The sequence below is a fragment of the Scatophagus argus genome, chromosome 22, assembly GCF_020382885.2.
Source record: "Scatophagus argus isolate fScaArg1 chromosome 22, fScaArg1.pri, whole genome shotgun sequence".
In the NCBI taxonomy this organism is placed as follows: domain Eukaryota; kingdom Metazoa; phylum Chordata; class Actinopteri; family Scatophagidae; genus Scatophagus; species Scatophagus argus.
Window position 1 is genome coordinate 14,522,312 of NC_058514.1, and position 27,457 is coordinate 14,549,768.

Below are 27,457 nucleotides of genomic sequence, written 5' to 3' on the forward strand. Positions count from 1 at the left end.
GACGTTTTCCCACTCAAACCCATGATAGAATCGTGCAGGCAGGCTACTGGCTAACAAGTTGCCTGAATATTGGCACTATATAGACAGTAGAAATAGTAACTGTAGTAATTGTGAAGTTAATTTTCAATTATCCAGACTTTCATATTGGAGCAACATGACGCCGCTTGGCTGAGGAGGACAAGAGCCATCACCATATGGCTCAGAATACTCAGAAATAAACATTCAATTTAACGTGGACAGCTAACAGTTAGCAGACAGACAAACGTCCCTGTGGACAGTGTGAATATTTACAGCCAGCGTTGTCCTTCCGTGAGCCAGTCTGACAACCTACCAGGAGACCCCCGACGAAGCAAAGGTAAGTGCCACGCAAACCAAATAACTGAAAGACCTTCCATCACCCGTTAGTGCTTATTAAACACAGCTAGCTAAATTGCTAATTCGCTGTTTGTTTTCTGTGGTGAGTTGACAGCAGTGACTCCGCAGTGGGGTTAGTGCGTACTATTATGTAATAAACCAGGGTTCGCGATAGCTGAGTTCTAGTCTAGCACCTTCTCCATCTCCATACGCTTCCCTCTTTGATTCTGTCCCAACTAATACTCCAGTGTGAACATTTTGAGGAACATTCGTCAGCGTAACGGTTAGCTGGTTTGCAGTCTTGCATGTCTGACGTTATGCAGTGAAGGGGTGAGTGGTGCTTTATTTGAATTCTGTTGAGGCTCACGGAAACAGCTGTGGATTTCGAACCGGGTTGTTTTTGGTGTTGTGTATCATCCGGACACATACGATCCTGCTGCCGTGTGTCTGCAGCCTCCCCAGCCCCCGGTGCTCGGTTACCGCTTTCACTTGGCAGGAGCCTGGAGACACAGGAGACTGACCAGGCAGTAAGAGCTGTTCCTAATTGTGTCAGATAAACTGGTGCATCCGGCAGATCGTGGCCTGTTATCAGATATCTGCCTGTCATGTTATCCAGCTCTCATGGAGCTTTCTCCTTCCCTCCTACTTATATTTGTTTTGCGCTGTATGTTGATGAAGAGTATAAATGAGTTTTCATAGTTAGGAGGGAACTCTTTATTGGATGTCACAAATATAATTTGTCTCACCTTTTCAATAGAAGTGAGAGGCATGAAATTTTGAGAGAAGCACAACGTATAAATCCTCTTGGCTTGAAAATATTCAGCCTTAAAGGCAGTGAATAATAAATTTAAAATATGTTATTAATATAGGCCAACAACTCTGGCTTTGGTTTACACAGCCAACTGTATAACAGACTACATCATGAGAACTGAGCCAACGTGTGATTGACTGCAGGTGATTTGGGTCAATGGTAAAAATACACGTCAGTTTATTATTCTACTTAAGGTTAGGCTATACCACTCACATGTTGTATTTACATGTTTTCCGTCCTGTCCTTATTTGCATGTAAATCCCAGGCTTCCATGCCAGTTTTTTTGCTGAGGTGATGCTCGCAATCCAGGTTCACAAGAACGAGCAGCTTATTTGCCAGCCAAATTTAGTTCCCATTGTGCCCTATTCAACCTGCAGCATGTTGCCTTCGCACTGCTCAGGTGATCACACGTAGCTCTAAATTTGAATGCACAGTCTACTTTGGGAGCACCAGCATTTTATTAATACTCAGATGCAAAGGAAAGAGAAACAGATCATTTTTGTTTGGGTTATAGTAAGGAAACTGAAATGGTTTACCACAGGACAACACAACCAGCATGGCAGTGCACATAGCAGAATCCAAAATAAATGTTTGTTTTCCCTATGTGGAATGCCAACACTTTTCCAGTTGTTGGGGGACATTTCCATCAAAAGTGAAGCTAATCCACTGGGTCTTCCTTTGCTCACATGGTGGGAGAAGATCTTTGTTGGTTCTTGCAGAATACACATCTTTGTGTTGCCTGAGTTGTTGTTTTTGAGAGCAAATAGTAGATAATAAATGTAACCCCAGCAAAGATAGGTTTACTGTACAAATAGCCCTCTTAATGTTACAGTTTCATTGTTCGAATCTGTCAAAATAACAGATGGCCTTCAGATGTTTATGTCATTGTTAAAAATATTCAGCCAGTGATGGAAAATATTCAGGCAATGCAACTACTGAACCCCAGTCCTATGACTTTGTGCCTTGACTTCTGCATTTTACCTGAGTCACAGTGAAGCACATTATTTTTAACGTGTTAAAGCCTTTATCACTCTAATTGTGGTATTGTGAAATCCGTGTTGTTTCACAATGTGACACCGGTGACGAAACCAGCATACAGCTCACTCCTAGTGTCATATCACATGGTCTTTGCTCAGCATGAATCCCAAATGTATGGTTCTGAGCTTAAAGCACACACACAGTACAGAGCATTTTGACTGTGAATGTCGAACAACAAGCTGGCCAGTTTATCCATTATAATCTTTAGTTTGCAGAGAAACCTGCTAAATCTGACGTTTCTGTTTATTGTAACCTGTTGGAAAGGTCAACCGCAGCAATGGAAAATAAGTCTTCATTGGATGTACAGTTATGTTAATGAAGCTGATTAATTATGCCAAGTGCTGGGCTGGAGCGGTCGTGTTGCGAGGAGAGAAGCTTGTCTTTGGCTACTTGCTATTTAACAAGACCTTGTCTGCACACAGCATTTTGAGCAGCTGGTCTATATAAATAGTTCTTTCCCACAGTATGTGAAGTAAATTATGTGCATGCATGAAACCTGAAGCACAGAAAAAGCATATCTATCATTTGTGGGATAAAATGCTGTGCATCACATGTACATGTGCACCTGTTTTTACAGAGCTAAAAGGGTGGGATCTTGTGTCCACAGCAGCTTTCATTTGCATTTTATTCTTTCATGTGTTTGCACATGCAGGACAACAGGTCGGACAATATGTGGTGAGCAGGTATGACCGATTTTTATTTATTTATTTATTTTAAAGATTCTTAGTTTTTCAGTCGTGGTTTGCCGAGCTTTAAAGCTCTTTGTCAACGCCGTGTTGTTCTTCTCATACATACATTATTTCTATAATCTTACCATTATGAAAAACAATGTATCATGCAACATTCTTAATATATTTTGGACTCTCACTGTCCAGTATTTCTTTATACTACATTAAGTATTGTCCTGATATGAAGAAGTCAGTGGTATTTAATTGTTTATCTGAAATTGTCAGTGTATAGTTCCAGAAAGTATCTGTTGACTTCTATTGTCGCTAATAATACATTTACATAAGTACATTTTCTCAACATATTATTGGTATCCAGTGAGAAATGAATCAGTTATGCAAAGATCTGAGGGCGGGGGCACATGACTTTGACCTGCAGCAACTTGCCTGTTTGCCACCTTTGCAAAATGTTATATACTGGAAACTGCACTGAAACTGCCTCTGCTCTGTTAAGAAACCCGTTTCCCCTCTGTGCAGTCACTTGGTTTGTGAAAGTGATAAATTCCATATTGTCTTGAGAAATGCCTCTTCCGTTTGTGCTGTCGCAGCAGCTACTCAGAGGCTTTTGGGACTTTGTCTTAGTGAAGTCTGCATTTTGATCTTTTTGATGGTAACATGGTGATGCATCCACAACCTTAATACACATATATACAGTATATATTTTAGGGCAGTGTATTGGAGGAATTTGGTGATTCGATACTTATAACAATGCACGGCTTACAATCCAATATATTGCAATATATTGTGATACTGTAAGCAAGGCTATACATCTATTACCGTAATAGGCCTTTGTTCTTTGTGTTTAGCTTAGCGATATGTGCTTACTTCTTCCTGTCTCAGTTGATGTTGTTAAGTTGGAGTAGAAAACACACAAAATGAACCACAGCCACAAAACAGTATTGCAAACATAATATTGCAATAATAAAAAATGCTCAACTGTACTTAAATTTCTTTACATCCCTTTAATTAGAAAATACTCTTTTAAAAAAATGCCGTGAAATGGTTTCAAAACAAGTGGTCTTCACGCTTACAGATAAGTACAGACAAAGCACATTGAGTGCTTATCTCGGCTGATACCAGCAGAGCTAAAAGCCTTAAACACATTTAACAGTCCTTTAAGAGGTTCACAGCAGCCACATTATGAAACAATAAAACAACCTCTTCCAGTTGAGTCCCTTACTGAGCAAATATTCAGCTGTCAGCAAGACAGAAGTCCCACCACAGACTCGTCCCTTTCTGCCTCCAGACTCTAACACTATTAGGAACTATAACAAATGCTGTGCTGCTCATGAAGTTATTGAAATGCTGAGACCAGAGCATCGGTGCTGCATAATGTTCCCAGCTGGGACACTCAGGCCACTGGCTGTGGTTTGGCTGATTGGATGAATGTGCTCTGACAAATGCCAGATGTACTTGATGTGAGATAGTTGCCTCTCACTTCTTGTCCCTGTGGATTTATCCATCAGCAGCACACAAATCAGGTTACATTTTGGCCTGTCAGTCTACGACAGTGTTAGCTGAGGCTTACCGCTGAAAGAAGCTGTTTTTATTCACAAGAGGCCGTGTTATTGTGGACCTTTCATTTCATTGCTTCAGCCTTGATCATTCCGAGAAGCTCAGCTAACCTTGACTCCCATACATCAAACAAAACTGAGTAAACATGTGTTTAATTTGCACCTGTCTCCAGTGATAAAGGGTTCATTTAAGTGTGGTTTATTGTGTCAGCCTTGCACCAGGTCCACTGCTGAGCAGGGCTTGTTATTTGACAAAGGAGCGTGGGTGTGTCAAGCACTTTATGAGTGTCCCAGCCCATTAACATCAGTGTCCACCCTCATAAGTCCCCCAGAGCTTAGCTTTGGAGGCAGGGAACCTCGAACTACAGTTTCCTTGTGTATTTTGTTAAAAACGTTTAAGCAGATTAGCCCATTAAAAGATGACTTCTTTAAAATGGCCTTACTCATGTTTCATGTACATGCATATTTTACACTAATATAAAGAGCATTATCCATGTTACAAAGCAGCTAAATTAGAAAATACACAAGCCCAACATTAGTTTCCTTTTTTAAAGTTTATATATATAGAGAGAGAGAGAGGGGAGATGACATGCAGCAAAGGGTCTGGGCTGGAACTGTAACTGTGGCCTTGCAGTAAGGACTCAGCCTTGGTACATGGTGCACATGCTGCAAAAACTGACTTCTTCTTTTGTCCCTGACACTCCAGTGTGCTGCTCTGATTAGTATCTGCAAAGTGAACACATGATGTGATTGATCTGTCGATCACATGCTGAGCTGGAGCAGACAGTTCCTGACGTATGTTTTCATTTTAAAGATGTCGTTACTAGGTGACAGATTAAGCAATCAATCAGTCAAATAACTCACACTTTGAACTGGGGGTGGGCTGATGGTGGTTTTTGATCAGCTTGAAGGTGTCTGCAAAAAGCGAATTGTAGCTTGAGGTATTTAATGTCTTTTTGCAAATTCCTCCTCATGATTGCCCACCTCTAGCTGGCCAGTACATCTGTTGGTCTTTGTTGGTCTTGTGGACACTTGCTGGGCTGTGATCTGTGACTTTGTGACAGCTTAAGCCAGTGCATGTCCACGAATGAACAGGTAACGGATCCAAAGCTCAATGTCATATCTTATTATTTTATACATTTTATATTCTCTGCAAGTACTTATTTTATTTCTTAATCTTACGCTCAAAGTGAACCAAAATTGTCATCCTTAAGAGCAGGTCTGCAGGGTCAGAGGTCCATCCACCAGTCTCACAAAATCCTGTGGGAAACATTCTGTGTGTTTTAGTGGTTTAAATATATGGTCTGGCTACAGGGCATTCCAAATTAATTTTGGCCAAATTGAGCCCCCCTACCATGAACAATAATAAGCCATAATAAATATGAATAATTCATGACAAGAAAGACCTTACTCTACACAATCTAGCACTTGTGTATTGGATGTATCATTAGGGTTATATTTGCCTTCTGAATTAACTGGAAGCATTCTCCTCCCACATGTTCCTAATCAATGAATCATGTGCTAAGTGTTGAGAGATCTCACAATCTTCATTCAACTTTTTCAGTGTAAAGGAACTTGGTTTAATCATCATGAGACCTGAATCTTCTTCGCTGTCCTCAAAAAGTAATCTGAATCAACCCTTGGTCTTACCTTCCTGTAGCAATCTTTGCTTTGCTTCACTGCTGCTGTGTTATTACAGCCACCACACTTGTAGAAGGCACCACTTCGAGTCCACACCCAAAAAAAAAACAAACAAACAAAACAAAAACCCCAGTGTGTCTGAGCTCATGAGTTGACTCATGAAAGCTTGGCTGAGACTGCTGGTGTAGCCTCTGACCACACCTGTGATTGTACTGAGAGCAGTTCAGCTGCACCACAGACTCTCTTCAAGAGCAGACAGAAAAACAAGCATTCACGATGAAGCACTGACAGCTGGTTCACTGTGTTTTTGCATGAGATAAAATTGAGTTGTCCACAAGCCACTGTTGCAGACCCTCTGAGGAGGATCAGTGAAAAAAGGTCTTTGCATTCTTTGAACCCAGTGGAAACAAAGGCAGTAAAAGTATAGATCTTCTTCTTTTTATTATTCTACTTATACCTCTTGGGCAATGGTTTTTGAAGGTGTTTAACTTGTAGTGACTGTAAATGTTTTCAACAACAAAAGTAATATACATGTAGTAAAGAAATAAGAAAAAGAACCTCAAAGGGATGTTTTATCAGAAATGTAGGACCGCGTACGTTTAGCGACTAAACAAGTCGCTGGTTTCCAGTGCTCTTGGTTTTGTTCCACTCTCACTGGGTTGTTACATTGCTATTCTTTGCAGCCTGTATTCTTTCGCTCTCAACTGGCAGCTGCAAAAGTTATGATCATTAAGCCTTTGCGAATGGAGGCTGCGCTTTTTGGGTGTTTTCTATCCCATCACATGCGCAGACGTACGTCCACAGTCACAAGGCTTTGTGAGACTGTGGGTGAATACTGAACACAGTAGAGGGGTGTGTGCATGATAAACTGAGATAAGGACAAAGTTATTCATATGCATTGTAATTCACATGTCTGTCATTGTAACTTTGAAAGTGAAACTCACAGTTAGGGCTAGCTTGTCAAGGTTCTTCTCCTCTGTGTCTGTTTGTGTTGCCTTCATGCAGATTTCTGTATCTGTATATCTGAGCCACGTGGAAGAAAACAATGCATTGTCCGAATGACCATAGAGCATCTTATGAAACAATGTTTTTTTTTTTCTTGATTAAACAATTATAGTTTAATCACTATTGCAGAGTTTTGCATGATTTATTAGGCTCTGAAAGAGTGAATGGATTTCAAACCCTTTGCAGTACAAACAGCTCAGGCTTCGTTATGAAGCTGAAGGAGTTAACGAGTGTCGCACATGCTCTGCTTTCTAGTGTCCTAATTCACTCATTCAGACTTCGGCCCTGTACACAGCTGCAGCTCTTTGAGGGATGCACAATACATTGCTTTTGATGAGCCTGTTTGATGCACAGGGATGGTGATGCTTTGTTTTGCTGAGCTCATGCTCATGAGAGAAGATGCAATTCATATCTTACCAGAGAGTTAGCCCCTCCCCTGTTATGGTCAACAAACCAGCACCAGTGACTTGCTTTTTGACAGGTTTTTGTTTCAGCCACGTGTGCTGTGCACCTCCTCCATATGGTTGAAAAAGTCTCCAAAAATCCCACAGGTCCAGCTAGAATAATCCATTCAGGTTAAGCCACAGACTCAGGGGAAAGGAACACAGACTATGACGCAAATTCAAATGCTAAAATCACCCGCATCATTCACACAGACTTTCCCCTCAGACTGTCCCATCTTTCATCTTGCAGATCTTTTAAAGTAACATCGGAAGGTGATTTGACATTATCTCACATATCTATATATCTATCTATATATCTATATATGTGCACCATCCTCATCTTATCCATATATATACGTACAGTTTTCCCTCTGCTTTCTAAGGTTGTTTTTTTTATTTTGTTTCTTAAGGATAATTTAATATTTTTTTCACATTTAAATTCCAGCATCTTAATATTGTATGGAATTCAAAGTAAATTGTTTTTTTAAAGGGTACTATTATGCTATTATATTATCACTATATCTGTGGCATAAAACAGTCTAAAAATGACAGTAATACTGTTTTATTGCAGTTATTTCTGCGACAGAATGTCGTCCAACAGACCTCTATATCCCAAGTGTTACAAGCAGTCATTATTCAAGTGCCAGCAATGTTATAACTGATTCCTCTGTAGTGCTGTATAGGATAGCCAATCACAAGAGGCCTTAATGACAAACTTTGTTGTTGCGTCTGTATGTCCTGCCCTGATCTTTTTGCTGCGATACATGATTCAAAACAAAATGTAACTTTTCAGAAGAGGTGTCTGAGTTTTACTTTTATCTCTTATTTCCCTTTTGTGCTGTTCTTATCAGTACCTTATTGTTTTCTCAAAACTCTTCTTGCCTCATTGCTGTTTAGATAACTTTTCTTTGTGGGGGCCTATCTTTACAGCTTCTGTTCAGGTTGGGCAGGTTTTACAGAGTCTCTGGGCGGTGATTTGGGCTGATAATGGCTGTTATTTGTGGAAAAGAATGCCTCTGTCTACAACAAAGAGATTTTTAACTATAGTTGGAGAATTAAGTCTTTGCCTGTGCTCTGCCCTCCATCTCACTTTAAATTCAGGTATAACTTACTTGCAGTAAGTGTGTCACACCACACTGCAAAATTGACTCCACATCATATGTTTGTGGTCTTTGTCTCATTAATCCCCTTTTCATTGCAGTGGTGTAATCTCCTTACAGCAAGGTCAGACAAGCTCTGCCAGTTTCTCACTCAAAATCTCATTAGCATCTAGGAAGATCTAGGAAAGGTCAGAGGGGGGATAGTTTGGTGAAATATTTGGTTTTCAAAGCTTGGTGACATAGTGACTTTACCCACAGGGCTAATTAGTGAACTGCTGTAGCTGAATGCTAGCTCACCGAGAGTCTCGTTTATTTTCTATCTACTGTAGTGCTGACAAAGATGATCAAAGTACAGCTTGAAAAATTAGATCAGATTTACTTGGCATTGGCAAGTGAATTTCCCTGCAAGGTTTTGAAATTTTTTGTTGGTAACTTGTTTGTTTTAGCAACATCATGTTGTACTGGAAATGAGATTTTCTAATGCAAGATGGAATATTCTCTATTTTTTGGGGGACGGGATAGCCAGGCCAGTACAATTATAGGGAAGACACGGAATAGTTTCTGACCCCTTCTCTACAGCCTGTCTGCCACAGGCATGCAGATAGGCCATTCCAGACTGATGCTTCATCAGCAGTTTCAAGTTGTACAACTGTGTAACTGAAATTAATATGATTCATCTACCTGTGGAGGAATAATGGGAGAGGGTGAGAAAGAAAGCTGTTGTTGTTTTTTTCTATTGAGCAGATTAGATTCAGGAACTTTCCCATCAGTTTGTGGTCATTTGATGGATTTCCATGACAACATTGGTTATGTTTGGGGAATTTTACAAAATGTTGCTTTGTATAGAAATAAAGTAGAGCAGATTTTTTTTAATAGATGTAGTTTTTTGGCATCAGGCCCTTGCCTTACAGGGAATCAAATTTTTTATTCATAGAGGTTGTCAGACTTAATTATGAAAATGACCTGAAAAATCATTGAACATGTATGCCTCAGGATAACAGCAGCGGTGCTTTGGATAAAATCATCCATCAAATTTCTTTGGTAAATTCACTGATGCTGTGTTTCATCAAACATTATCTACATTCAAATGCCCATGGCAATACAGTGCAATGATATGGGTTATGCTTAATATGTGTGTTTGTGCATATTATGTGCAGTTGTGTAGTGTGGTGTCATTTTCTGGTATTTCTGACCCACCAACCTCGGATCTCACATGCCTGTTCTTCCCTCAATCCCACGCTCACAGCTGGGTGCTTTTGTCAGCAGCATGCTTCCTCTGCAGCTGGACAACTACATAGACAAGCCACATAATGATATAGGAACATGTACATCCTGCACGTTGTGTGCGCACAGGCAGACACATCATACTGAAATCTTAGAGACAAGCCAAAGGTTTTAGGAAAGGTTATCTGTTGCTTATGTTCTGTTGGGTTATCGCTTTTCATGTCCACTCCTCTTGCAAACTAAAGCACTGTGCCATAAAGGAATAGTTCACAGCGTGAGAAAGTATCCACTTGGACAGAGAATAGATGTCAGAGACTTATAACACTTCTGTGTCCATAGTGGGGCTACACAGTATTATGGTTTAGAAATAGGACATAAGGGAGAAGATAGAGAGGATTCATTTGAAGTTATGAGATAAAAAAATGCATTACCTGGGAGTTTAGATGGACAGTTTTCTGGTGGCTCAGTGAACCTGAATCAGTTAAACCAGGAAATTTGAGGTCAGGACAGTGGGCTGTGTGACTTAAGTTGGACATTTATCAACATTTTGGGGCATGATTAAAACAACAAAATGACATTTTTGATTGTTAGATGCAGCCCTATCCCAAATCAATCCTTGTCATACTGCTTCCTGTCTTTGTTTCAAACAAAGTGGGCTCAAACTAAACATGCCTAAAAATACTTTGAGAATAAGCCTTGTTCCTTATAATAAAAATGAAGTTGATTTAGAAGATACTTTTCTACTGGTTTTGTAAAATAAGACGTTATGACCAACAAAATATATCAGTAGCACAGAGTTGTCCAGGTGCTATGCAAAAAGGCATACAAGCAATACATAATAAAATTAACACAAAGGAGAAAAGCAATGAAAAACTGATAGGGAAAGCCAAGTCTTTATGTTTGGTGTTTTCCGTTCTAACATACTGGTTTGCCTTGTTGTTAAGGGGACTTTTATGAAGGCTTCAGTCCCTCTAAAAGGGGAAAACAGTATCAGAGTATACTATCTGGGTTTACCCCAGGAAATTGGTTACCAAAGAAAAGCCCTATAAAACTTCTTTTGCCACACCAACAACTGTAAACATGGGTAACTGGTAATTTTACTCAGAGACAAGGGTAACACATGACAAGATTTGTCTGTTCATCAAAACACTACCCATTTCAATTGTTTGTGCTGATAGGCAGCAAAAATAAAAAAGTTTGAGTGTGTAAATATGTACTGTGATACAGACTATACTATTGTGTCTACCTCATAGAAATAAATGTATAATAAGACTGGTTTCAGAGAGTTAAGATGACATGCCTGTTGTTATTGGTTGTAGCTTGTTGGCATGGCTCCTCGACGCGTCCTCAATACGAGATATTTGCACAACTTGCTGTCATGCGAAGGTCTGTGAGGTGTCTGAAAGCTCTTGCTTCACGTCTGTGAACAGTTCACACATAACTATATCTGGGCTCCATATTGTTGTGTCAGATGCTATTTAGTTACGTCAGGTGCTGTGTGTCTCTTTACATGCACTTGTTTTCACTAGCACGTCACCATAATTTGACAAATGATGGGATTTTTCTGAGAAGAATGATATTTCTCAGTTATTTCAGGTATTTTACTACAGTCTCTGTGTGTATGTGTGCGTGTGTGTGTTTGTGTGTTCTTGAGGGTTATGTTGGGATTGTAGACTCTAATACATTGAGGTCACATCCAGCAGAGAATTCTTCTATGTTAAGCTTACTCCTCTGTCGTTGCTGAGACACACAGAGGGAGCTCTCAGTGCTGCTCCACTGCCAACACCGGCAGCCCTGCAGCACTAGCCTACATTTCACAGAAGGAAGAATAATATGGTGATGTCATATCTATGTCTCTCTCTCTCTCTCTCTCTCTCTCTCTACACCCCGCTCTCATCCTCTCTTCTCTCTGAGGCTGTGTTGTGAATGCACGGGTGCTTTTTGCTGCCCGAACTGTATGAGGTAGGTCCTTCATTCACTGCGTTCTCTTGCACAAGTGCATGTTGCATTGGTCCGGTTGCCTCCTGTGTTTGTGTGTCTAAATGTACCTGCACTGCTTGATCTAGATAAGTGCAGTCTGTATTCCTATGTGTTGGATAATCTCACTCTTTAGGCTTCTTTTTGGGTGTTTTCACACTGTGTGTGTGTAGGACGGCTCCGTTATGGGCTAACAGATGTTAATACATTGGGGTCACATCACACTACAGCTTGATGATCTGTTCTGATGCTCGACTAGCTGCTCAGAGTGTGTCAGAGTGTGGTGGCGTCGGACTGCAGATAGCTGTTGAAATCCCAGGTTGTGACAAGGAGGTGAATCATATTTGTCCAGCTTCTGACAGCATTGATCATGCAGAGATGATGACTACGGTTCAGTCTTCCAGTTCCTTATTTTTTCCCATGTGCTCTTTTCATAAAAGGTCATTCTCCGGGCACAGAAATATCATCTGCCACTCTGACCTTTGCACTCATTATTCCCTCGTGATGTCTGCAAATTCTTTGAAATGTAAAATGCCAACAGTCTTTAACCTAAATGTGCAAGCATCTCAGCTTTACATCTTTTCCTCCTTTTCTGTTATGCAAGAGGGATCACACACTCGTAGACAGACACATGTTATTCAACTCGGGCTGCATGCGTCATACACATTTGCACCGTGCGGCTCTGTAGTGAAGCTGTTGTCTCTGTGATTTTCTTCTCTGTTTCTGTGGCAGGGTTGGTTTTGTGCTCTCCGTTATGAGCCGACAGCCAGTTGAAAAGGCAAGCAGCCACGGTGTTTCTCCTCTAAGGGGACTGAACACTGAGGTCACCACGGTCTCCTTGACACCACAGGAGTTCAGACTTTCTCGTCATCACCATCATCGTCCTCTTCCTTCTCCTCCTCCTCCTCCACCTCTTCCTCATCAGCATTCGCATCCACATGTCGCTCTGATGGATCAGATAAATGGATGTTAGAGAGTGCCGAGTCATCTCGTTGCATGTAAAAAAGTAACACAGTTTTAATTTGGCAAGGTGACATACCGGCTTGTGCTGGTGCCCAGACTATGTCAAAAACCTAGTATATGGCTGGACCCCATCAAGTTTGCTAACGTGGCCAATTTGTTACAGGGGTGAGAGGTAGTGTTCAAAATGTGAATTTCTGCATGTTAAGTACTTGTCTGCAATTTTCTGCAGTAGTTCCTGTAATAAAGTATACATATAAGTCCTGATATACTTGATTTGAAAGAGAACATTTAAATTGTAGTTATAACTTGCTGCTCTTTCATCTGTTTCTATCTGCGGATGTGTTTTGTTTTTCTAAGAGTCTCTCTGTACTGAGTGTTGTGTCAGAATGATTGTTATTCGGGATGCTTTAATAGTGCAATCTCCCTCATGGATCTTGTTGCATGGAGAGTTCCTTTTGCTCCTACTCTACGTCACAGCACACATTTCATCCTTTAAATTAACATGTTTCACACATGACAACCTGAAAACTGTCTTTTCAAAGCCATAGACCTGACTTCATATTAAAGAGCTAAATAAAACGTTCAGTTGATGTTCCTGCTCATCAAGCTACAGTGCCATAGGAGTAATGAATAAAATGTGAAATATAAAATTATATACCGTATATGTGCTGTCCTTTTCTGGCACACAATGCCTCTAGCTAGTGTTTTTTTAATAGAGGTGCACCAATTGCAATTTTCTTTGCTGATTCAGATTTTTTTTCTAAGCGCTATAATTGAAGCATATACCAACAAAAATCAACCTTTCTTCAGTGCAAAATTTTACTTCCATTATAAAGGAAATTATTAAACTTTACAATTTCCTCTCAAAATAAAGAGAACAGTAACTGCTACAAATAACAGTTCACTGAAAATGAGATGTACACCCAAATTTATTTTACAGTGTGCTTATAAATTCACCAGAGCTGAGGTAATTTAACACATTTCTGAAGCCTCACTTCTCAGCTATTGAGAGCAGCTGATCATCCAGGGCCATGAATTCCATAATTTTCCTTGTGATTGCTTTTTACCAAGGAAAGACAGGAGAGGCTGCTGGCTTGACTTCAGCACTGAGCTCTGGCTAGCTTTAGCTTTTGCTTTGCTAGCTTCTTCAAACTGGGTATGTTCAGCTCAGTGATAATGTTGTAGGTGTCTGATTGGGTTTGCTGTTCCAAATGTTTTCGTGTTCGCCCCCCATGGTTTACTCTGGCCTTACGTGTATTGCAAATTGCGAGCTTTGTGTGAACTTCCATGCTAAGGACATGTTAGCGGCTGTGACATTATTGCCTGCACACTGTGCATGCGATGTGTGGTGTATGCGTGAAACATACTGGCTTGGATTTGGAGATACAGGAGACTGAGCAACCGGTCTCTGATCTGGGCCGAGTGTGCTGAAAACAGGCCAATTCTGGTCCTTGACCGGTCGATCGGTGCATCTTTAAACTAAACTCTTTGATGATAAGGAGTTTGACTTGCTTGACCCTTGAGGTTGCTGTAGATAGTCAGTGCAGTAGCAGATCAGATTAAGTTAGCAGTGTGAAGTCAGCAGCTATAGGAAATGGAAAGTGCAAAGCGTTCTTTGTCATGGCTACCATTTTCAGAGGATGGCGAACCAGCTGTCATTGTCATCATTTGTTATGTATGTATAAAGTACACGAGAATGACAAATATGTACATAATTACATAACCTAATTATTCTAATTATTTTTTGGTCATGCAATTAGCAGCCCCACTTTCCTTTACTGAAAGTGTATATTTTTGTTTTTTTTGGTATGAAACAATAGGCTTGGGACTGACTGCTGAACATGCTGAGGGATTTGGAAAATATTTGAGGCAGGCTAACATGTTGTTGGGTATCTGAAATAAAATTAGCCTTATCTTTAAAACTGCCTGTTAGGATGTTTGCATTTTTGAGCTGCAACGATTAGTTGTTTTAATCTGCTTTGTGTTGAATGATTGTTTTTAGTCATATTTTTTTAAGAAACAAATGTTCAAGATCTTTGATTTTAGCTTCTCAAAAGTTAAGATTTTCTGCTTTCTTAAATTCTCTGAGAGTAAACTGAATGTGTTTGGTATGTGGGCAAAACAAGACAATTGAGGATATCACCTTTGCATGATTTTTCACTATTTTGTGAACCAAACAACTAATAAATTAACTGAGAAGAGGATAAACAGATTAATCACTAATGAAAATCATTAGCCCCAGTTTAAACCTCAAAGCCATCAGTTTCTCCCTTAGACAGCTGCAGGTGTTGGCAAAGGCAGTGCTCCTCCCAGAGCTGTTCTGATAAATTAATTGGACCAGTACATCAGCTGATTACAGACATACATACTATTACAGACATATTGATGTCAACGTGTTGGAAAATAAGTAACAAGAATTTCAGTGAATGAAAGGACAAATTATGTTTGAGATCATTTAGAAACAGTGTTTTCATTAGTTTGTCCAGCAGAAAGTAGTTATTTTATGTATTTGGAATGCAATGTCATTAAAGTCCCTGTTGGTGTAGTGTCTATACTTTAGTCTATATAGTGTAGTTTGACCATCATTCCTGGCTGACATTTCTTGTATAGCCTTATGATTCTGTTTGAAATTACTTCTAGCCTTCTTGGGGTATTTATTTTTTAAAAACTGATGCTTGGTAGGTTTCATAGCTATGTGTTTCATAGCTATGTGTCTCTATGTGTCTCATTATACAAATAACAACAAATCCCAACATATATTTCCCTATGCTACATACAAAAGATGCACATTATTTAAATTACAGAAATAAATTAGAAATTTATTTGAAATCGTGTTTCTCTGATCTGATCTGGGGATCTCCTGTCCTGGATATAAATGTTTCCCCTGCTCCAGCATACCTGATTCAAATGAATGGCTTGTTAGCAGGCTTCTGCATAGTTTGGTGACGAGTTGATCATTTCAGTCAGGTGTGCTAAAAGAGGGAGACATTTAAAATATGAAGGCCGGGGGTTCCCAGTACAATAGGCTTTTTTCACAACAGCTATATTGGCATGAAATACCTGGTAAACACATGCTTAATTAATGAAATAAATTTAGGTTTCTGCCCTTTTAGAGAGAGTTTTGCCAATGGGCAAATATAAAAGCAAAATAGCAGCATCCTGCCTCTGTTTGACCTGAACGGAAGAGAATCTTAATTAGTATCATTAGAAACACCTTAGTTTACCTCACTATTTCATGTCAAAATGGCTGTGAAAACGATTTATGCCTGAGTAGGTGTAAGATGTTAATTCTGCATCAACCAGAACTAAAACCGATCCGATCTTTTGAGATAAATTACCGAAATTTACCACACTTCATCTACCATGAAACTTTTCTGTGGGCTCAGTTTTTGATGATTCAAAGATTTAGCTGGATTGTTTGCAGAGAGCAGGCTGAAGATTCAGTTTAACAAGTTTGGTGTCAACTGAGCAAAAAATAATTTTTTAAATTTTGTAAAAAAAAAATTGAGTGAAGGACTTCATAATTCCCAACAGTGTTCCCAAAGCACCTGAACATTTCTGCTCAGCTGGACTTATATTTTAGTGAAAACTGCGAAGTCATGGCATGTATTGTTTAAGTTTGAAACCTTAGATGATTGCTGTAGCCACACCATCAATTATCCCACAATGCCTGTTTGGGACAGGTCCAATGTACAAGAGTTGGTTTATTTTCATGCATGGGAAGACAGATTTCATAGCCATAAAATAATAAGAATAATAATTATTGGTCGGTGGTTACCACTGTTTCCCACAGATTGACCGTCATTTAGGGCTGGTCATTCGTCCATTTGTCAGTTGAAAATATTTGAAAGAATACATTCATTACTTTATGGTGACAGCAGTTAAATTCTGCTTAATCTTCCACTTTATTTTAGTGTTTACTCAAGCAACTTTTATCTTCTGACCTTGCTTTTGCCTTCACTCCCCCCGTGTGTGGGAAACACATGCTGTGTTTGGGATTGAGAGAGAGCAAGAGGAGGGCGCACAGATCCAAAAATAGAACATTAATATGTGGCAGAACACCAAAAACAAAAGAATGTATGCAAAACTCCAGTGTACCAGTGATGTCCTGGACAGTTTAGTCAGCCACTACAAAGTTCTCTTGTATTGGGCCATGCACAAACTGCGCCGACTTGTGATGTTTCCCGTCGGGGTGGTTTCTATTGTGATGATTGTGCTGTAACCATAGTACTATGTGACATCATTCTTAATTTTTAGAGTAATTTACATTGAAGCTGCACTGCTCTAGGTGGGAGTTTAGACTGCATTAAACAAAAATGCAAGGGTCTAGCTGATGAGTGATGGATCCATGAGTTTCTTAAATGCCAAAACATTGCCCAGTAATTTACAGTCAGCAATTTATTAGCAAGCAATAATAAAATTTACTGATGTTTCAGTGGCATAGACAACATTTAAGACAAATATATGATTTAACTATGTACATAGAATCTCAAAATGATAATACCATATAGTATATGTGTTATTGCTTATAAAAAATACTTCCATTTTGCTCCTTTAAATGCAAGTCAGTGCTCTTAGCCCAAACCACTGCTGTCTGAAGCAAACAACTCAACAGCAGAAACCTTATCATCACATAGGAAGAGTGGAGGAAATAGAGAACTTAACAGAATTATCAGAGTGGCTGACTGTCATTTCTAGGAGTTGTGATGTAGAAGAGATTGAATACTCAGACAAAAACATACAAATGACAATCATCTGTGGGTGTGTAGGGAAACATCATTGACTAGCATGTGACTTTGTTACAGCATCATCCTTTGCTGTTATCACCCATCTACCATGGTAACACTTTGTGTGCTTCATTCAGCTGCCAGAAATCGCTCAGCAGTGGCAGCAATGATGGGCCTCTGCAGATCAGCTTCTCTGGCTGTCAGAGAGCTGCATCCCCTTTTGAGAACAGATCACAACATCACCACAATCAGCTTAAGATCCTGAAATGATTGCTGTCCTTGACTGCCCTTGAGTTGAGCTCTACTGTTAATCTAAAAACAATCAAAATGAAAATATTTCCTTGCTGCAGATTCAACACAATACTGACGAGCTCTTTGAGCGCATCTCACAGCTTTGCCTCTCATTATTTTCAGTTAGTATTGGGCAAACCTGAATCGAGACCCAGAGAGACTTGACTTGACATAAAAAACCTTTGAGGGAGTCCAGTTGAATTTAGTGCCAAGGTTTCAGTGTCCTCATTCTAAAAACTTTACTGCACTGGTTGGCTCATTTGAAAAAGGTGGACTGATATTGGCCGATTGATCTGCAATTGCTTTTTTTCTGCTTTGTACTGTCATTATTATATCAGCCTTTGAACATCCAGTATGTGTTGACCTACAGTGGTGTTCATCTCTCAAAGACAAGACTAAGATAATGTTGAAGATATCAGGAGAAAGATAGCAGCTCTACTTGCCCTGCAAAGATAAAAATATACCAGCATACAAAAACTGTTGGACAGTAATTTTCTTAGCAATATTGACAGTGGTTAACACACTATATGATGTAGCTATTATTGTTAATAATGTGCTGACATTCTGTCCTTCATGGCACAATATGCATATTCACACACTCTGTATTTATGCTGTTGGACTGCAGTACAAATGAGAACATCTAAAAACGTACGTTCTTCCTAGAGGTTTCCCTGCCATCTTTTGGCTCGGTGGAGAAACCCCTCAGCCAGTGTTTCCGGCTTTGTTTTGGGGCCACTGCCAAGCCACAAATTTAGGATTCCCTGTGCGTTTGCCCTCTGTGTTTGGCAATGATTCATGGCTCTTAGCTTACAGACTGCTGTGCTATGACTGAAACAGATTATCTGCCAGCTTGTGTGAAGGGGCAGAGTGTCAGTAAAGTGTTGGGGGAAAGCAAAGACAAGAGAACCATTGCTAAGTGGACTGCCTATCATTGGCTTGTCCATTGCTTATGTCATGCTCAGAGTAAGGTATGAAAATAGAAATAAAAGTTTAAAGGATTATATGTAGTAATAAATAGACAATAATTAAACAAGATTATTCCCGCACAGCAGCCCGTTGAGCGAAGTGCTAACCTGAGCATGCTAGCATGTTTACCATGCCAGTGTCAACTTACAGATGTTGAGTATGATGTTTCCTGTTTAACCATATTGGTTTTGGGTGGAAATATGCTAATCAACACCAAACACAAAATATAGCTGGAACTAATCAGGGATATCTTTAGTTGTGCACGTATTTGGTCATAAACCAAATATAGCGAATAAACATGCTAGTGTTTGGGAAATCATGTAGGGAAACATAAAAATCTGTACGAGGGTGGCAGCAAGCAATTATTTTCATTATCAGTTAGATGACTGATTATTTTTAGATTAAAAGACAAGACTAAGATAATGTTGACTTTTAGTTTGCAAAAAGGCCAAAAAAAAACAATGTGAAAAATGCTCATCATTTTCCAGTGACTAAAGTGACATTTTCAAGTTTCTTCTTTTCATTTTCTAACATTCAAACATTCATCATTTACCCTGACAAATGACAAATCCAAGCAGCAACATTTAAGAAGCTGGAACCAACAAAACAGTTTTGCTTGAAAAATAACATAAGCAATTGATCAATTATCAAAATAGTTGGCAACTAATTTTTTTGCTGCAGAAGCTGAAGCATATATCCAACTGACAGAGTCTCTCCTGATAAGCCTGTGAAATAAATACTGAAAATGTAAGTCAATGTCAAAGAGGTAACGCTAGGCCCATAGATAAGATGGACTACTTTCTGCATCCTAGGGGGAAGTTGAGTTTTCATTGCTGCAACATACAGTGGCAATATAATAGCAGCAAATGTGGGCAAAGAATAGTACAAAAATGTTTACCTCCCTGCACTAAGACAAATCATTCCCTGTAGTTGCAGGTCTTGATTTCTTTGTTATGTTCCCGCCTCAGCTGTGTGGCTGCTGCTTTAGACTGAGTCATGGACTGATTACTAAAGCCGGTTTTGAGGAAGAGTGGAAGGCATCTGTCTCTGCGTGACAGGTCCTTGAGAGTTGAGGCCAGATGAAGTGTGTGTGCTGGCTGGAGCTAAGAGGCTGTTGGAGCACTGGAGCGTTACATTAGTGCAATGACTGGTGGGGGGATTAAGTGACCTTCTCTTTGTCAGGATGTCCTTCTGTCCTCTGTCTGATATTAGACACTATTTGTCTCTCAAGAGTCTTCTAAAGCCGCTTCCTTTCTGCTACCTTTCTTTAAATACCTTCTTGACACCTTTCTAAGGGAACTTGTATATGAATACTTGTAAGTACCTGTTTCTTAAATGCAAAACAAAAAACAAAACCTCATTGACATGTAAATATACCATATAATCATGTGTAAAATTACTTGAACCAAAGATGAACCAAACTGGATTATAGCCTCCTCAAGTATACCGATCCCATACCAGTAATTTGAAAGATAAATACATGTTATACTAACCCTGTATGGATATGATATGATTGATCTTTTGATACTGGTCTGTGACTTTCACAATTTAAACTTGATAGAGACCCATAAGGCACTGATGACCCTGTTTAAGCTATGTGAACTGTTTCGAGGTGAAATTGTCCTTTCTTGTGATCCAATTACTGGTCTCAGTACAGTTGATAAAGACAAACAGGGGGCCAACCAAAATTTGTGTTTTAACCTTGATTTATTCAGGAAAGGCTAAACATTTTTTATTGTTTACAGTAGACTTTGGATTTTGCCTACGAGATCCATCTGTTTTTGACACAGTGCAGTTTCAAAAATACCAAAATATTTAGAAGTGTCAAAAGTTTTTTTTTTTTTCTCTATACAAGGATGGTTCTTGCATCAGCAGTGTCAGCCCTTAACCTAGAAACTGTGATCTCACTTGGGACTACAGGGTTCATACCATTTTAATATCCATGCAAAACAGCAATCAGCATTAGTGGCTGCCTCTTATAATCTTGAAAGCATTTTTTAGGACAACTACGTGTTAGCAGACAGCTGCTCCAACCAAAATAATCTTCCCGAAAGCATAATTAAGAGAGGGTCCCACTTGTTCATGAACTCATGTTGAGAATTTAAATGACAGTGGCATTACAATGGAGCAGTGGGGTCAGGCCTGTTTTCCGTTGTGTTCAGGTACAGCAACTGGAGAACAAATGGGTCATGAGTTATTACTACATTAGACCATTCAAGATGGATTCATTATTGGACAAGGGGGTGGGGTAGTGACTGTTAATGGACAGATGCATGCAATTTCCTGTTGGGTGGATCACCTTGGGACCTTTTCGCTGAGCAGTCGAGGTCAAAGTTAGAATTCTGGATTTATTGTTATATAAGGTTTAAGACCTTATAATTGCAGCTTGGTGTTGAATTTGATGTGCAGTGGATTAGTTGTAGGGTATGGAATCAGTTTAATGCAGGAACATATACATGTAGATGAAAAAAATGTTTCTCTGTGTGTGCTCAAAGGCTTATTATATCTCCTTGTTTCTTCTTCTTGTGTTCCACATACACCTGCCACATTGCTGCTTTCATTTGTCATACTGTTTAGTCAGAAAAGCAGCTTTCTTTTCATAACTGCTACCAGCATATGAGCAGGTAGGTGTTGAATTAGATCAAGTTAGAGGACATGAATTGTGTAACAGCTGAGTCAAAGACATGCCTGCTCTGAACATTTTCTGTAACATCTCAGCTTAACTATACAAGAAGAAGAAGAGGGTCAAATTGCTGTGGATTCGTAAAATAACCTACAACAGATATCCTCAGGGATGGAACCTTGAGTCACTCACCAGCAGGCCAGTGGAGCGGCTAAGTGGCAGCCAGCAGAAACTTTCCCTGAATAGATAAAGGTTAAACACAGTGTCATGCTCCAACACTTCCATAGGGGAAACAAGCTCAAGGCAGACAGAAAATTACAGATTTGATGAATGCATTTTTCAGTACTCTTTGGGAAAAGAAACACATTTCTGCTGCACAGAAATGAGAGAAATCCTACTTCCTCTTGGTTTGATCTGAAATGTGATAGATGAGTAGGCATGATGTTCCAATTAAATCCAGTCTTGCAAAATAGCCATCCCACATGCGGTTAAAGTGCACTTTGACGAATTCAGTGGTGTGACAAGTCAAAAATAACTGCTTTCAAATCATTACCAAGCCTTAGAGTACTGAATTTTGAACACATTGTGAATTTGTGAAGTTAAAGAAACTGTGGACCTGTGTTACTGTATTATCCTCTTGTGGTAACACATTGCTTTTCCTCCCTAACAGCAATGCAGTCCTCAGAGCAGCGCTGACAGGCCTGACTCTGGATTAACACAACCATGGAGTCCTCCTCTGAGACCCAGCAGGAGCCTGAGAAAACTTTGGTGAGTCAACACTCTTACATATGGAGGTACAGTCCTACATTAACATGCCTAAGAAATTCATTCAAAATCAAGCTTAACTTACTTTTCTCAACGTATTTAGGAATAAATAAATAAAAAATCATTATGGTGTTTTTAATGGATAATAGTTAGGTTAATGTACCTGATATACTAGATATGGACTGATGAACTCAATGTAGCTTTTGTTATTGACCATTTTGGTGTGACACTCTGTTCACTGTATTCTGTAGGCACCACTTAGGATCACTTAGGATCTTAAATTCAACCACCCTGTCTCATTTCCTCTTAGAGACCAATAATTGTCCCTAATAATTGGTGGTCTTCACTCAACCTCTGTGTGTATTCTCAAGTTGGAGAGAGTTCCTGTTTCCTGTCGGCATCAGTAATGGGACGTCTGCTCCAAGTGTACACTCTCAGAACCTTAATGATTAGCTTAAGGTGCTAATATTGCTAACCTGCCAGAGGCTTGTCAGGCTCACTGTGGCAGACATTGCTCTTTGCTGCCTGTAATTAAGCCCGTTTCAAGGCGTGTGTGTGTGTGTGTGTGTGTGTGTGTGTGTGTGGCGTGTGTGTGAACAGATAGAGAGGACAGTTAAAGTTACACAGACTTGTGTTTTTTTTCGGCATCCTCTTTCATAAAACAGAAATGGTGGTGAAACTGGCCTCAAAGGAAAGGACAGTCATCCACAGTTCTTTGTTCTGCATTACAGTGCTATGTTGTTGCAACTTCCTGTTTGGTTGATGTAGGTTGACAGCGTCCCATTAGAGGCAAACCCAACCAAAAATAGAGAGATCCACACAGAAGTCAGTCTTCTAGAACACAATTTGGTTTAATCACCCGCAGTTACTCATCATTCAGTGTTTTCTCTTTGGGTCTTCTGTACATGGTTAAGTTTATGATTTTACACTTAATTAACCACACAGCAGACCTCCTCTCAGGCATTTGTCTTTGGGTCATAAATAGAGTACATATGTTTGGCAAGATGTTCTCTCCCAAATAAAGGTAAAAACAAAGTTAGGAACCTTTATTTAATCAGGAACAGTAATATGATTGTGACCTGAGAACATTAATACAAACAGCGGTAGAAACACACACACAGTCACACAATCACAGATATGTGGTTCGATAAGCTCAGTACATGTGCGGTAACATGTGTTAGTCTTCTGATTTGGTCTGTTGAAGAGTAGTTTTAGATTTGAGAAGAGACGTCATATGCTGAGAAAGCTTTAAAATGGAATTATGAGTTTTTGTCAAAATGTTATTTATCTTGACAGCATTCAGTACAACTTTACGTTCGAGAGATGTCTGAAGAAAGGTAGGATAATGTAGGTATTATTATGTCATCTGTATAAAAATGGTCGATCCGAGGCCATCAGGACAGATCAACCTGGGTTTAGCCAGCAAACATGGGTGAAACCAATTCTTAGCAAGAACATCAAAACCACATCCTCACTTGATTGAGTGAGCATGGGAACCAGTGGCACCTTCAGTCAGCGCACACTTTCACACATTAAATACCACTTCCCTCCTCTCAACTCCCAGGACTGTCATTCTGCCCTTTCATTTCACCTTAATCATAATCCTTAGTAGCCATTTTTGCTGCGAGCAGGAGGGCAATTATAATTGCAGATAACTGGGATGATAACAATGCTGGCCATCTCGCCTACAGGCTCCCACATAATGTAACACAATGGGATCGTAAAGGAGCAGAACTTACAGCCCTCTTCTACTTCGAGTCTCGGTTAGAGTGGGGGTGAGCTTTAATAACACTCAATATCTGTAAGTGGTGCAAGCTAATTTATCACCCGCCTTCTCCGAAGCCCATATTAGTGGCTGCATAATTAAACTTCTGATGCATAAATTGGTTTGAAAGCCACATTAGTGTATTCTCTGGTTTCTTTTGAATGCTATCTGTTAAGTTGACCGGTGTGTACCTCTTTGGCAATAAACTTTCCCCTGTGGAGGCAGTGTGTTATCCCGTGATCACACATTATGAGCAACTGCAGTGCCAAGATGTTGTTTGACTTGGACTGATGGACATATTGTGTTGCTGGTATATTCTTCTGTTTGCTGAAAGGGCCCGATGGTTGAGACGATAGCTCCCATCACGAGTTGAAAGGCTGTGGGGAAGCACGCCGGGGGTCTTCCACTTCTCCCCTCGCTCTGACATCCTCGCAGTCAGGAGACGCTTCAGACATCCACCACTATTCAGTCTGCTGTCATTTGCATTGTACATACTGTAATGAAAGAGCTGGTGACCTGCTGTTCAGAATAGGCAGCAATGAAAGGCACACAGACCACCATTATGCTCTTGAACAATGGGTTTGAGGTAACTTAGAGGTAAGAGAAGAGGATCTGTGAATAGGAGATCACTGACCGAGGGGATTTGAGCAGCTGAAATGAATGAGGAAAAACTTTTATCCTGGTGGCTGCTAAATTGCCTTTGGCAGGGTGCTTCATCCCATTTGTTCCAGAGGAGCTTTATTTACCAGTTGTAAAAGGCTAGTAGTGCTGGGAAGTGCTTACTGTGAATGCAAACAAGATATTCCTAGGAAAAGAGATAAATATAAAAAATTTAGTTTTAATAAATATTTTTAAAAAATGCAGTCATTGCTGTCTCTCAGGAACAAGATAGCTACTAACTCTTCTTTGGACACTGGCGATATGGTACAGTACCCTGCATCTGGGGCAGTCTGTATTTGTCATTTCGACGATATGTTTGCCTATAGATTGTACAGAGCTTTTTTGTTTTTGGCGTCCTTTATTTATGAGAAAAAGTAGATGAGAGGTAGAGACTTCTTGTCTTTGTGTGCGTCTCTTCCTGTTTACGGCACATAGAGATCTGCATTTATGGTCAGGGGGCTAAGATTACTTATCATAATAAAAATCGACAAATGGTGTAAACCCTTGATGGACTCTTTTCATGCGTGTCAGCCCTCCGCTTCTCAGTGAATCACTAACCCATCGAGCTGTAGCAGCATCAGTCGGTCGGTCCAGCTATGTGCATCAGTCTGAAATATCTCAACAACTGTTGTACAGATTTCCATACCTCTCTTTACTGCTGATGTACATACATTGTTTACCTCTCTGCACTGCTTGTAGAAGAAAGAGGGGCTGGTTTGGGGTAGGGGCTGCTGTCACAGCCAAGAAGTCAACATATATGTGATAAATTTCCCAATATGTAGCTAATTAGGCTCAGTAGTTAGGCTACAGACAGCTATAATTTAAGCTAGTTCATAATTATTATTTTAAGAAACGCGCTGTGACAAGGTCAAACCAGCCAAAGTATCAACCTTTAAAATGCCTTGGACTGTTAGTACGGTAATTTAGAACCACTTTCACCTGAGAACTAGATTTTGGTTGGTTTAGTTTATGAGCATATACATGAGAATACGTGAGAACAAAGACGAGAGCAGTCTGGAGGAGCTTTCCACCTCCGACTACTGCGAGTGGCCTCGGGTAAGACACTGAACCCCAGGATGGTCCTGATGGCTTTTCCATCGTTGTGTGAGTGTGATCACTCCTGGTAAGAATGTGGCACCTTGCATGGTAGCCTCTGCCACCAGTGTTCGAATGTGTGTGTGAATCGCTGAATGCTGGCTTGTGTTGTGGCACTATAAGTTGTTGAAAAGACAATAAAAGCTAAAGCACTTCATTTACCATTTGATAACAGTGAATGAAAGCAGAAAAAAGACATCCTTTTTACTTTCATGTTAGTACTAATGTTTGACATTTGTTTTGCACTATTTTTATTACCGTGTGGTTTGTTTTGTGTACTTTGCTTTGAAATTTCCTCTTCAAGATAAATAAAGTGTCTATCTAACCATTTACTGTGGCTTTCACTGACCAACAAAAAAAGACTGGTTAATGTCAAAGTAAAAGTAGATCTCTGCAGTGATATCTCTGCTTCAGTTAGTGCTTTCCTGCAATTTCTAGAATAAAAATCCCAGGCAAGATGAAATAATATTTTCCTTTTTCTAAACTAACAATCTGCACACAGTGCTAGGACAGAAAAAGTCACTGAACATGTGACAACACATTCATGATAATTTTCTGTACAAATTGTCTGTACAACCTAGTGTGGAAAATCTGACTGCACAGCTGCTTTTTTTCTTTTTACAGCTTTGATACTACCAGTGTGGATATTGTATAGTTTTAAACCCGCGATACTGACACCCCTAATACCATCATAATTAAAATGAAACCATGCATATACCTGTGGTTTTGATGAGGTGCTGACCACACCCTTTACTTCAAATGCAGCATGTCTTGTGGCCGCTTTGCTTTATAGTCAGCTGAGATTTCTGCTTCTGCTGTGGAGAAACTGTTGTCTTTTCTTCGGCTGTAATTGATTTGTACTGCTTGTACAGGATAATATACGGCAAATTATATTTTTGATTGTGACACGGAAACTTGATGTTTGCCATTGACATCATGTCAGGCGCAATAAAAGCTATGCAGGAAAGCCATGTTTACTTTTTCTCAGGTAAAAATGGACAATTAAACAAAACAAAAGCAGTCCAGAAAAGCAAGACACAACACCATTGTCTATTCACATTCCATTTTTCATATCTAATTAATCTCGATTCTGCTGTTAAAAGAAAACAATTTATAACTGCCAGCGACTGCTACAGGGCTGTGTGGTGTAGACTTACAATGATACACAATGTGACAGGAGTAAGCTGCAGGAGGCTGCAGGAAGCCAGAGGTGAGATTTGGCTTCAGGTTGCTCTTGGGGGAGTGAGAAACTGACGCTGTATCACCTTCTGTACATCAATGGTCGGACTCAGGGTGCTGTTGACAAGAATGAGTTGACAGTCTGGGCTGATGAGACGCATTCCCACCACTGAAGTAAATGGGTTAAAGGAACACAAGAAGGGCAGGCTTATCCTCCAAAGCGGATGAATGTCTGAAAATATAAACAGTGACTTGATAAACTAAAGTACAGATGATGTGGTTTAATATTCAGCATTTGCTGAGTGTTCCCTGCCAACATTTGTCGAGTGCCTCCGTGGCAGAAAAATCACTCTTCACTGGGCTGAGGTAGCGGGTGGGCTGTTGATTTGAGGGCTGTAATGGACTGACCAGACTGTATGGATTTATAAAAACTGGGAATGAATAGGGTGGGTGCTTGTGGTATTATACTGTGTGTTCCCCCTACAGATGCAGCCATTAAGATATTGCTTTTTATTATAGTGCACATTGGACCCTGCAGGAACACATTTAGCTCTGTCACTGTCTACACTGTCTACAACTACAGGTGTTTTC

The 27,457-nt window shown here is 39.9% G+C and overlaps 1 protein-coding gene across 4 annotated transcripts in view; it reads left to right on the top strand.

Moving 5' to 3' along the window:
• The window catches only part of osbpl8 (oxysterol binding protein-like 8), an 84,312-nt gene continuing 56,855 nt past the window's right edge, over positions 1–27,457 (top strand). For 2 of the 4 annotated variants that reach the window (XM_046379731.1, XM_046379733.1), the window contains exons 1-2: positions 1–355; positions 22,073–22,170. In XM_046379731.1, the coding sequence (XP_046235687.1) occupies positions 22,126–22,170 (45 nt within the window). In that variant the 5' untranslated portion in view covers positions 1–355; positions 22,073–22,125. The other 2 variants (XM_046379732.1, XM_046379734.1) reach the window with 2 other exon arrangements.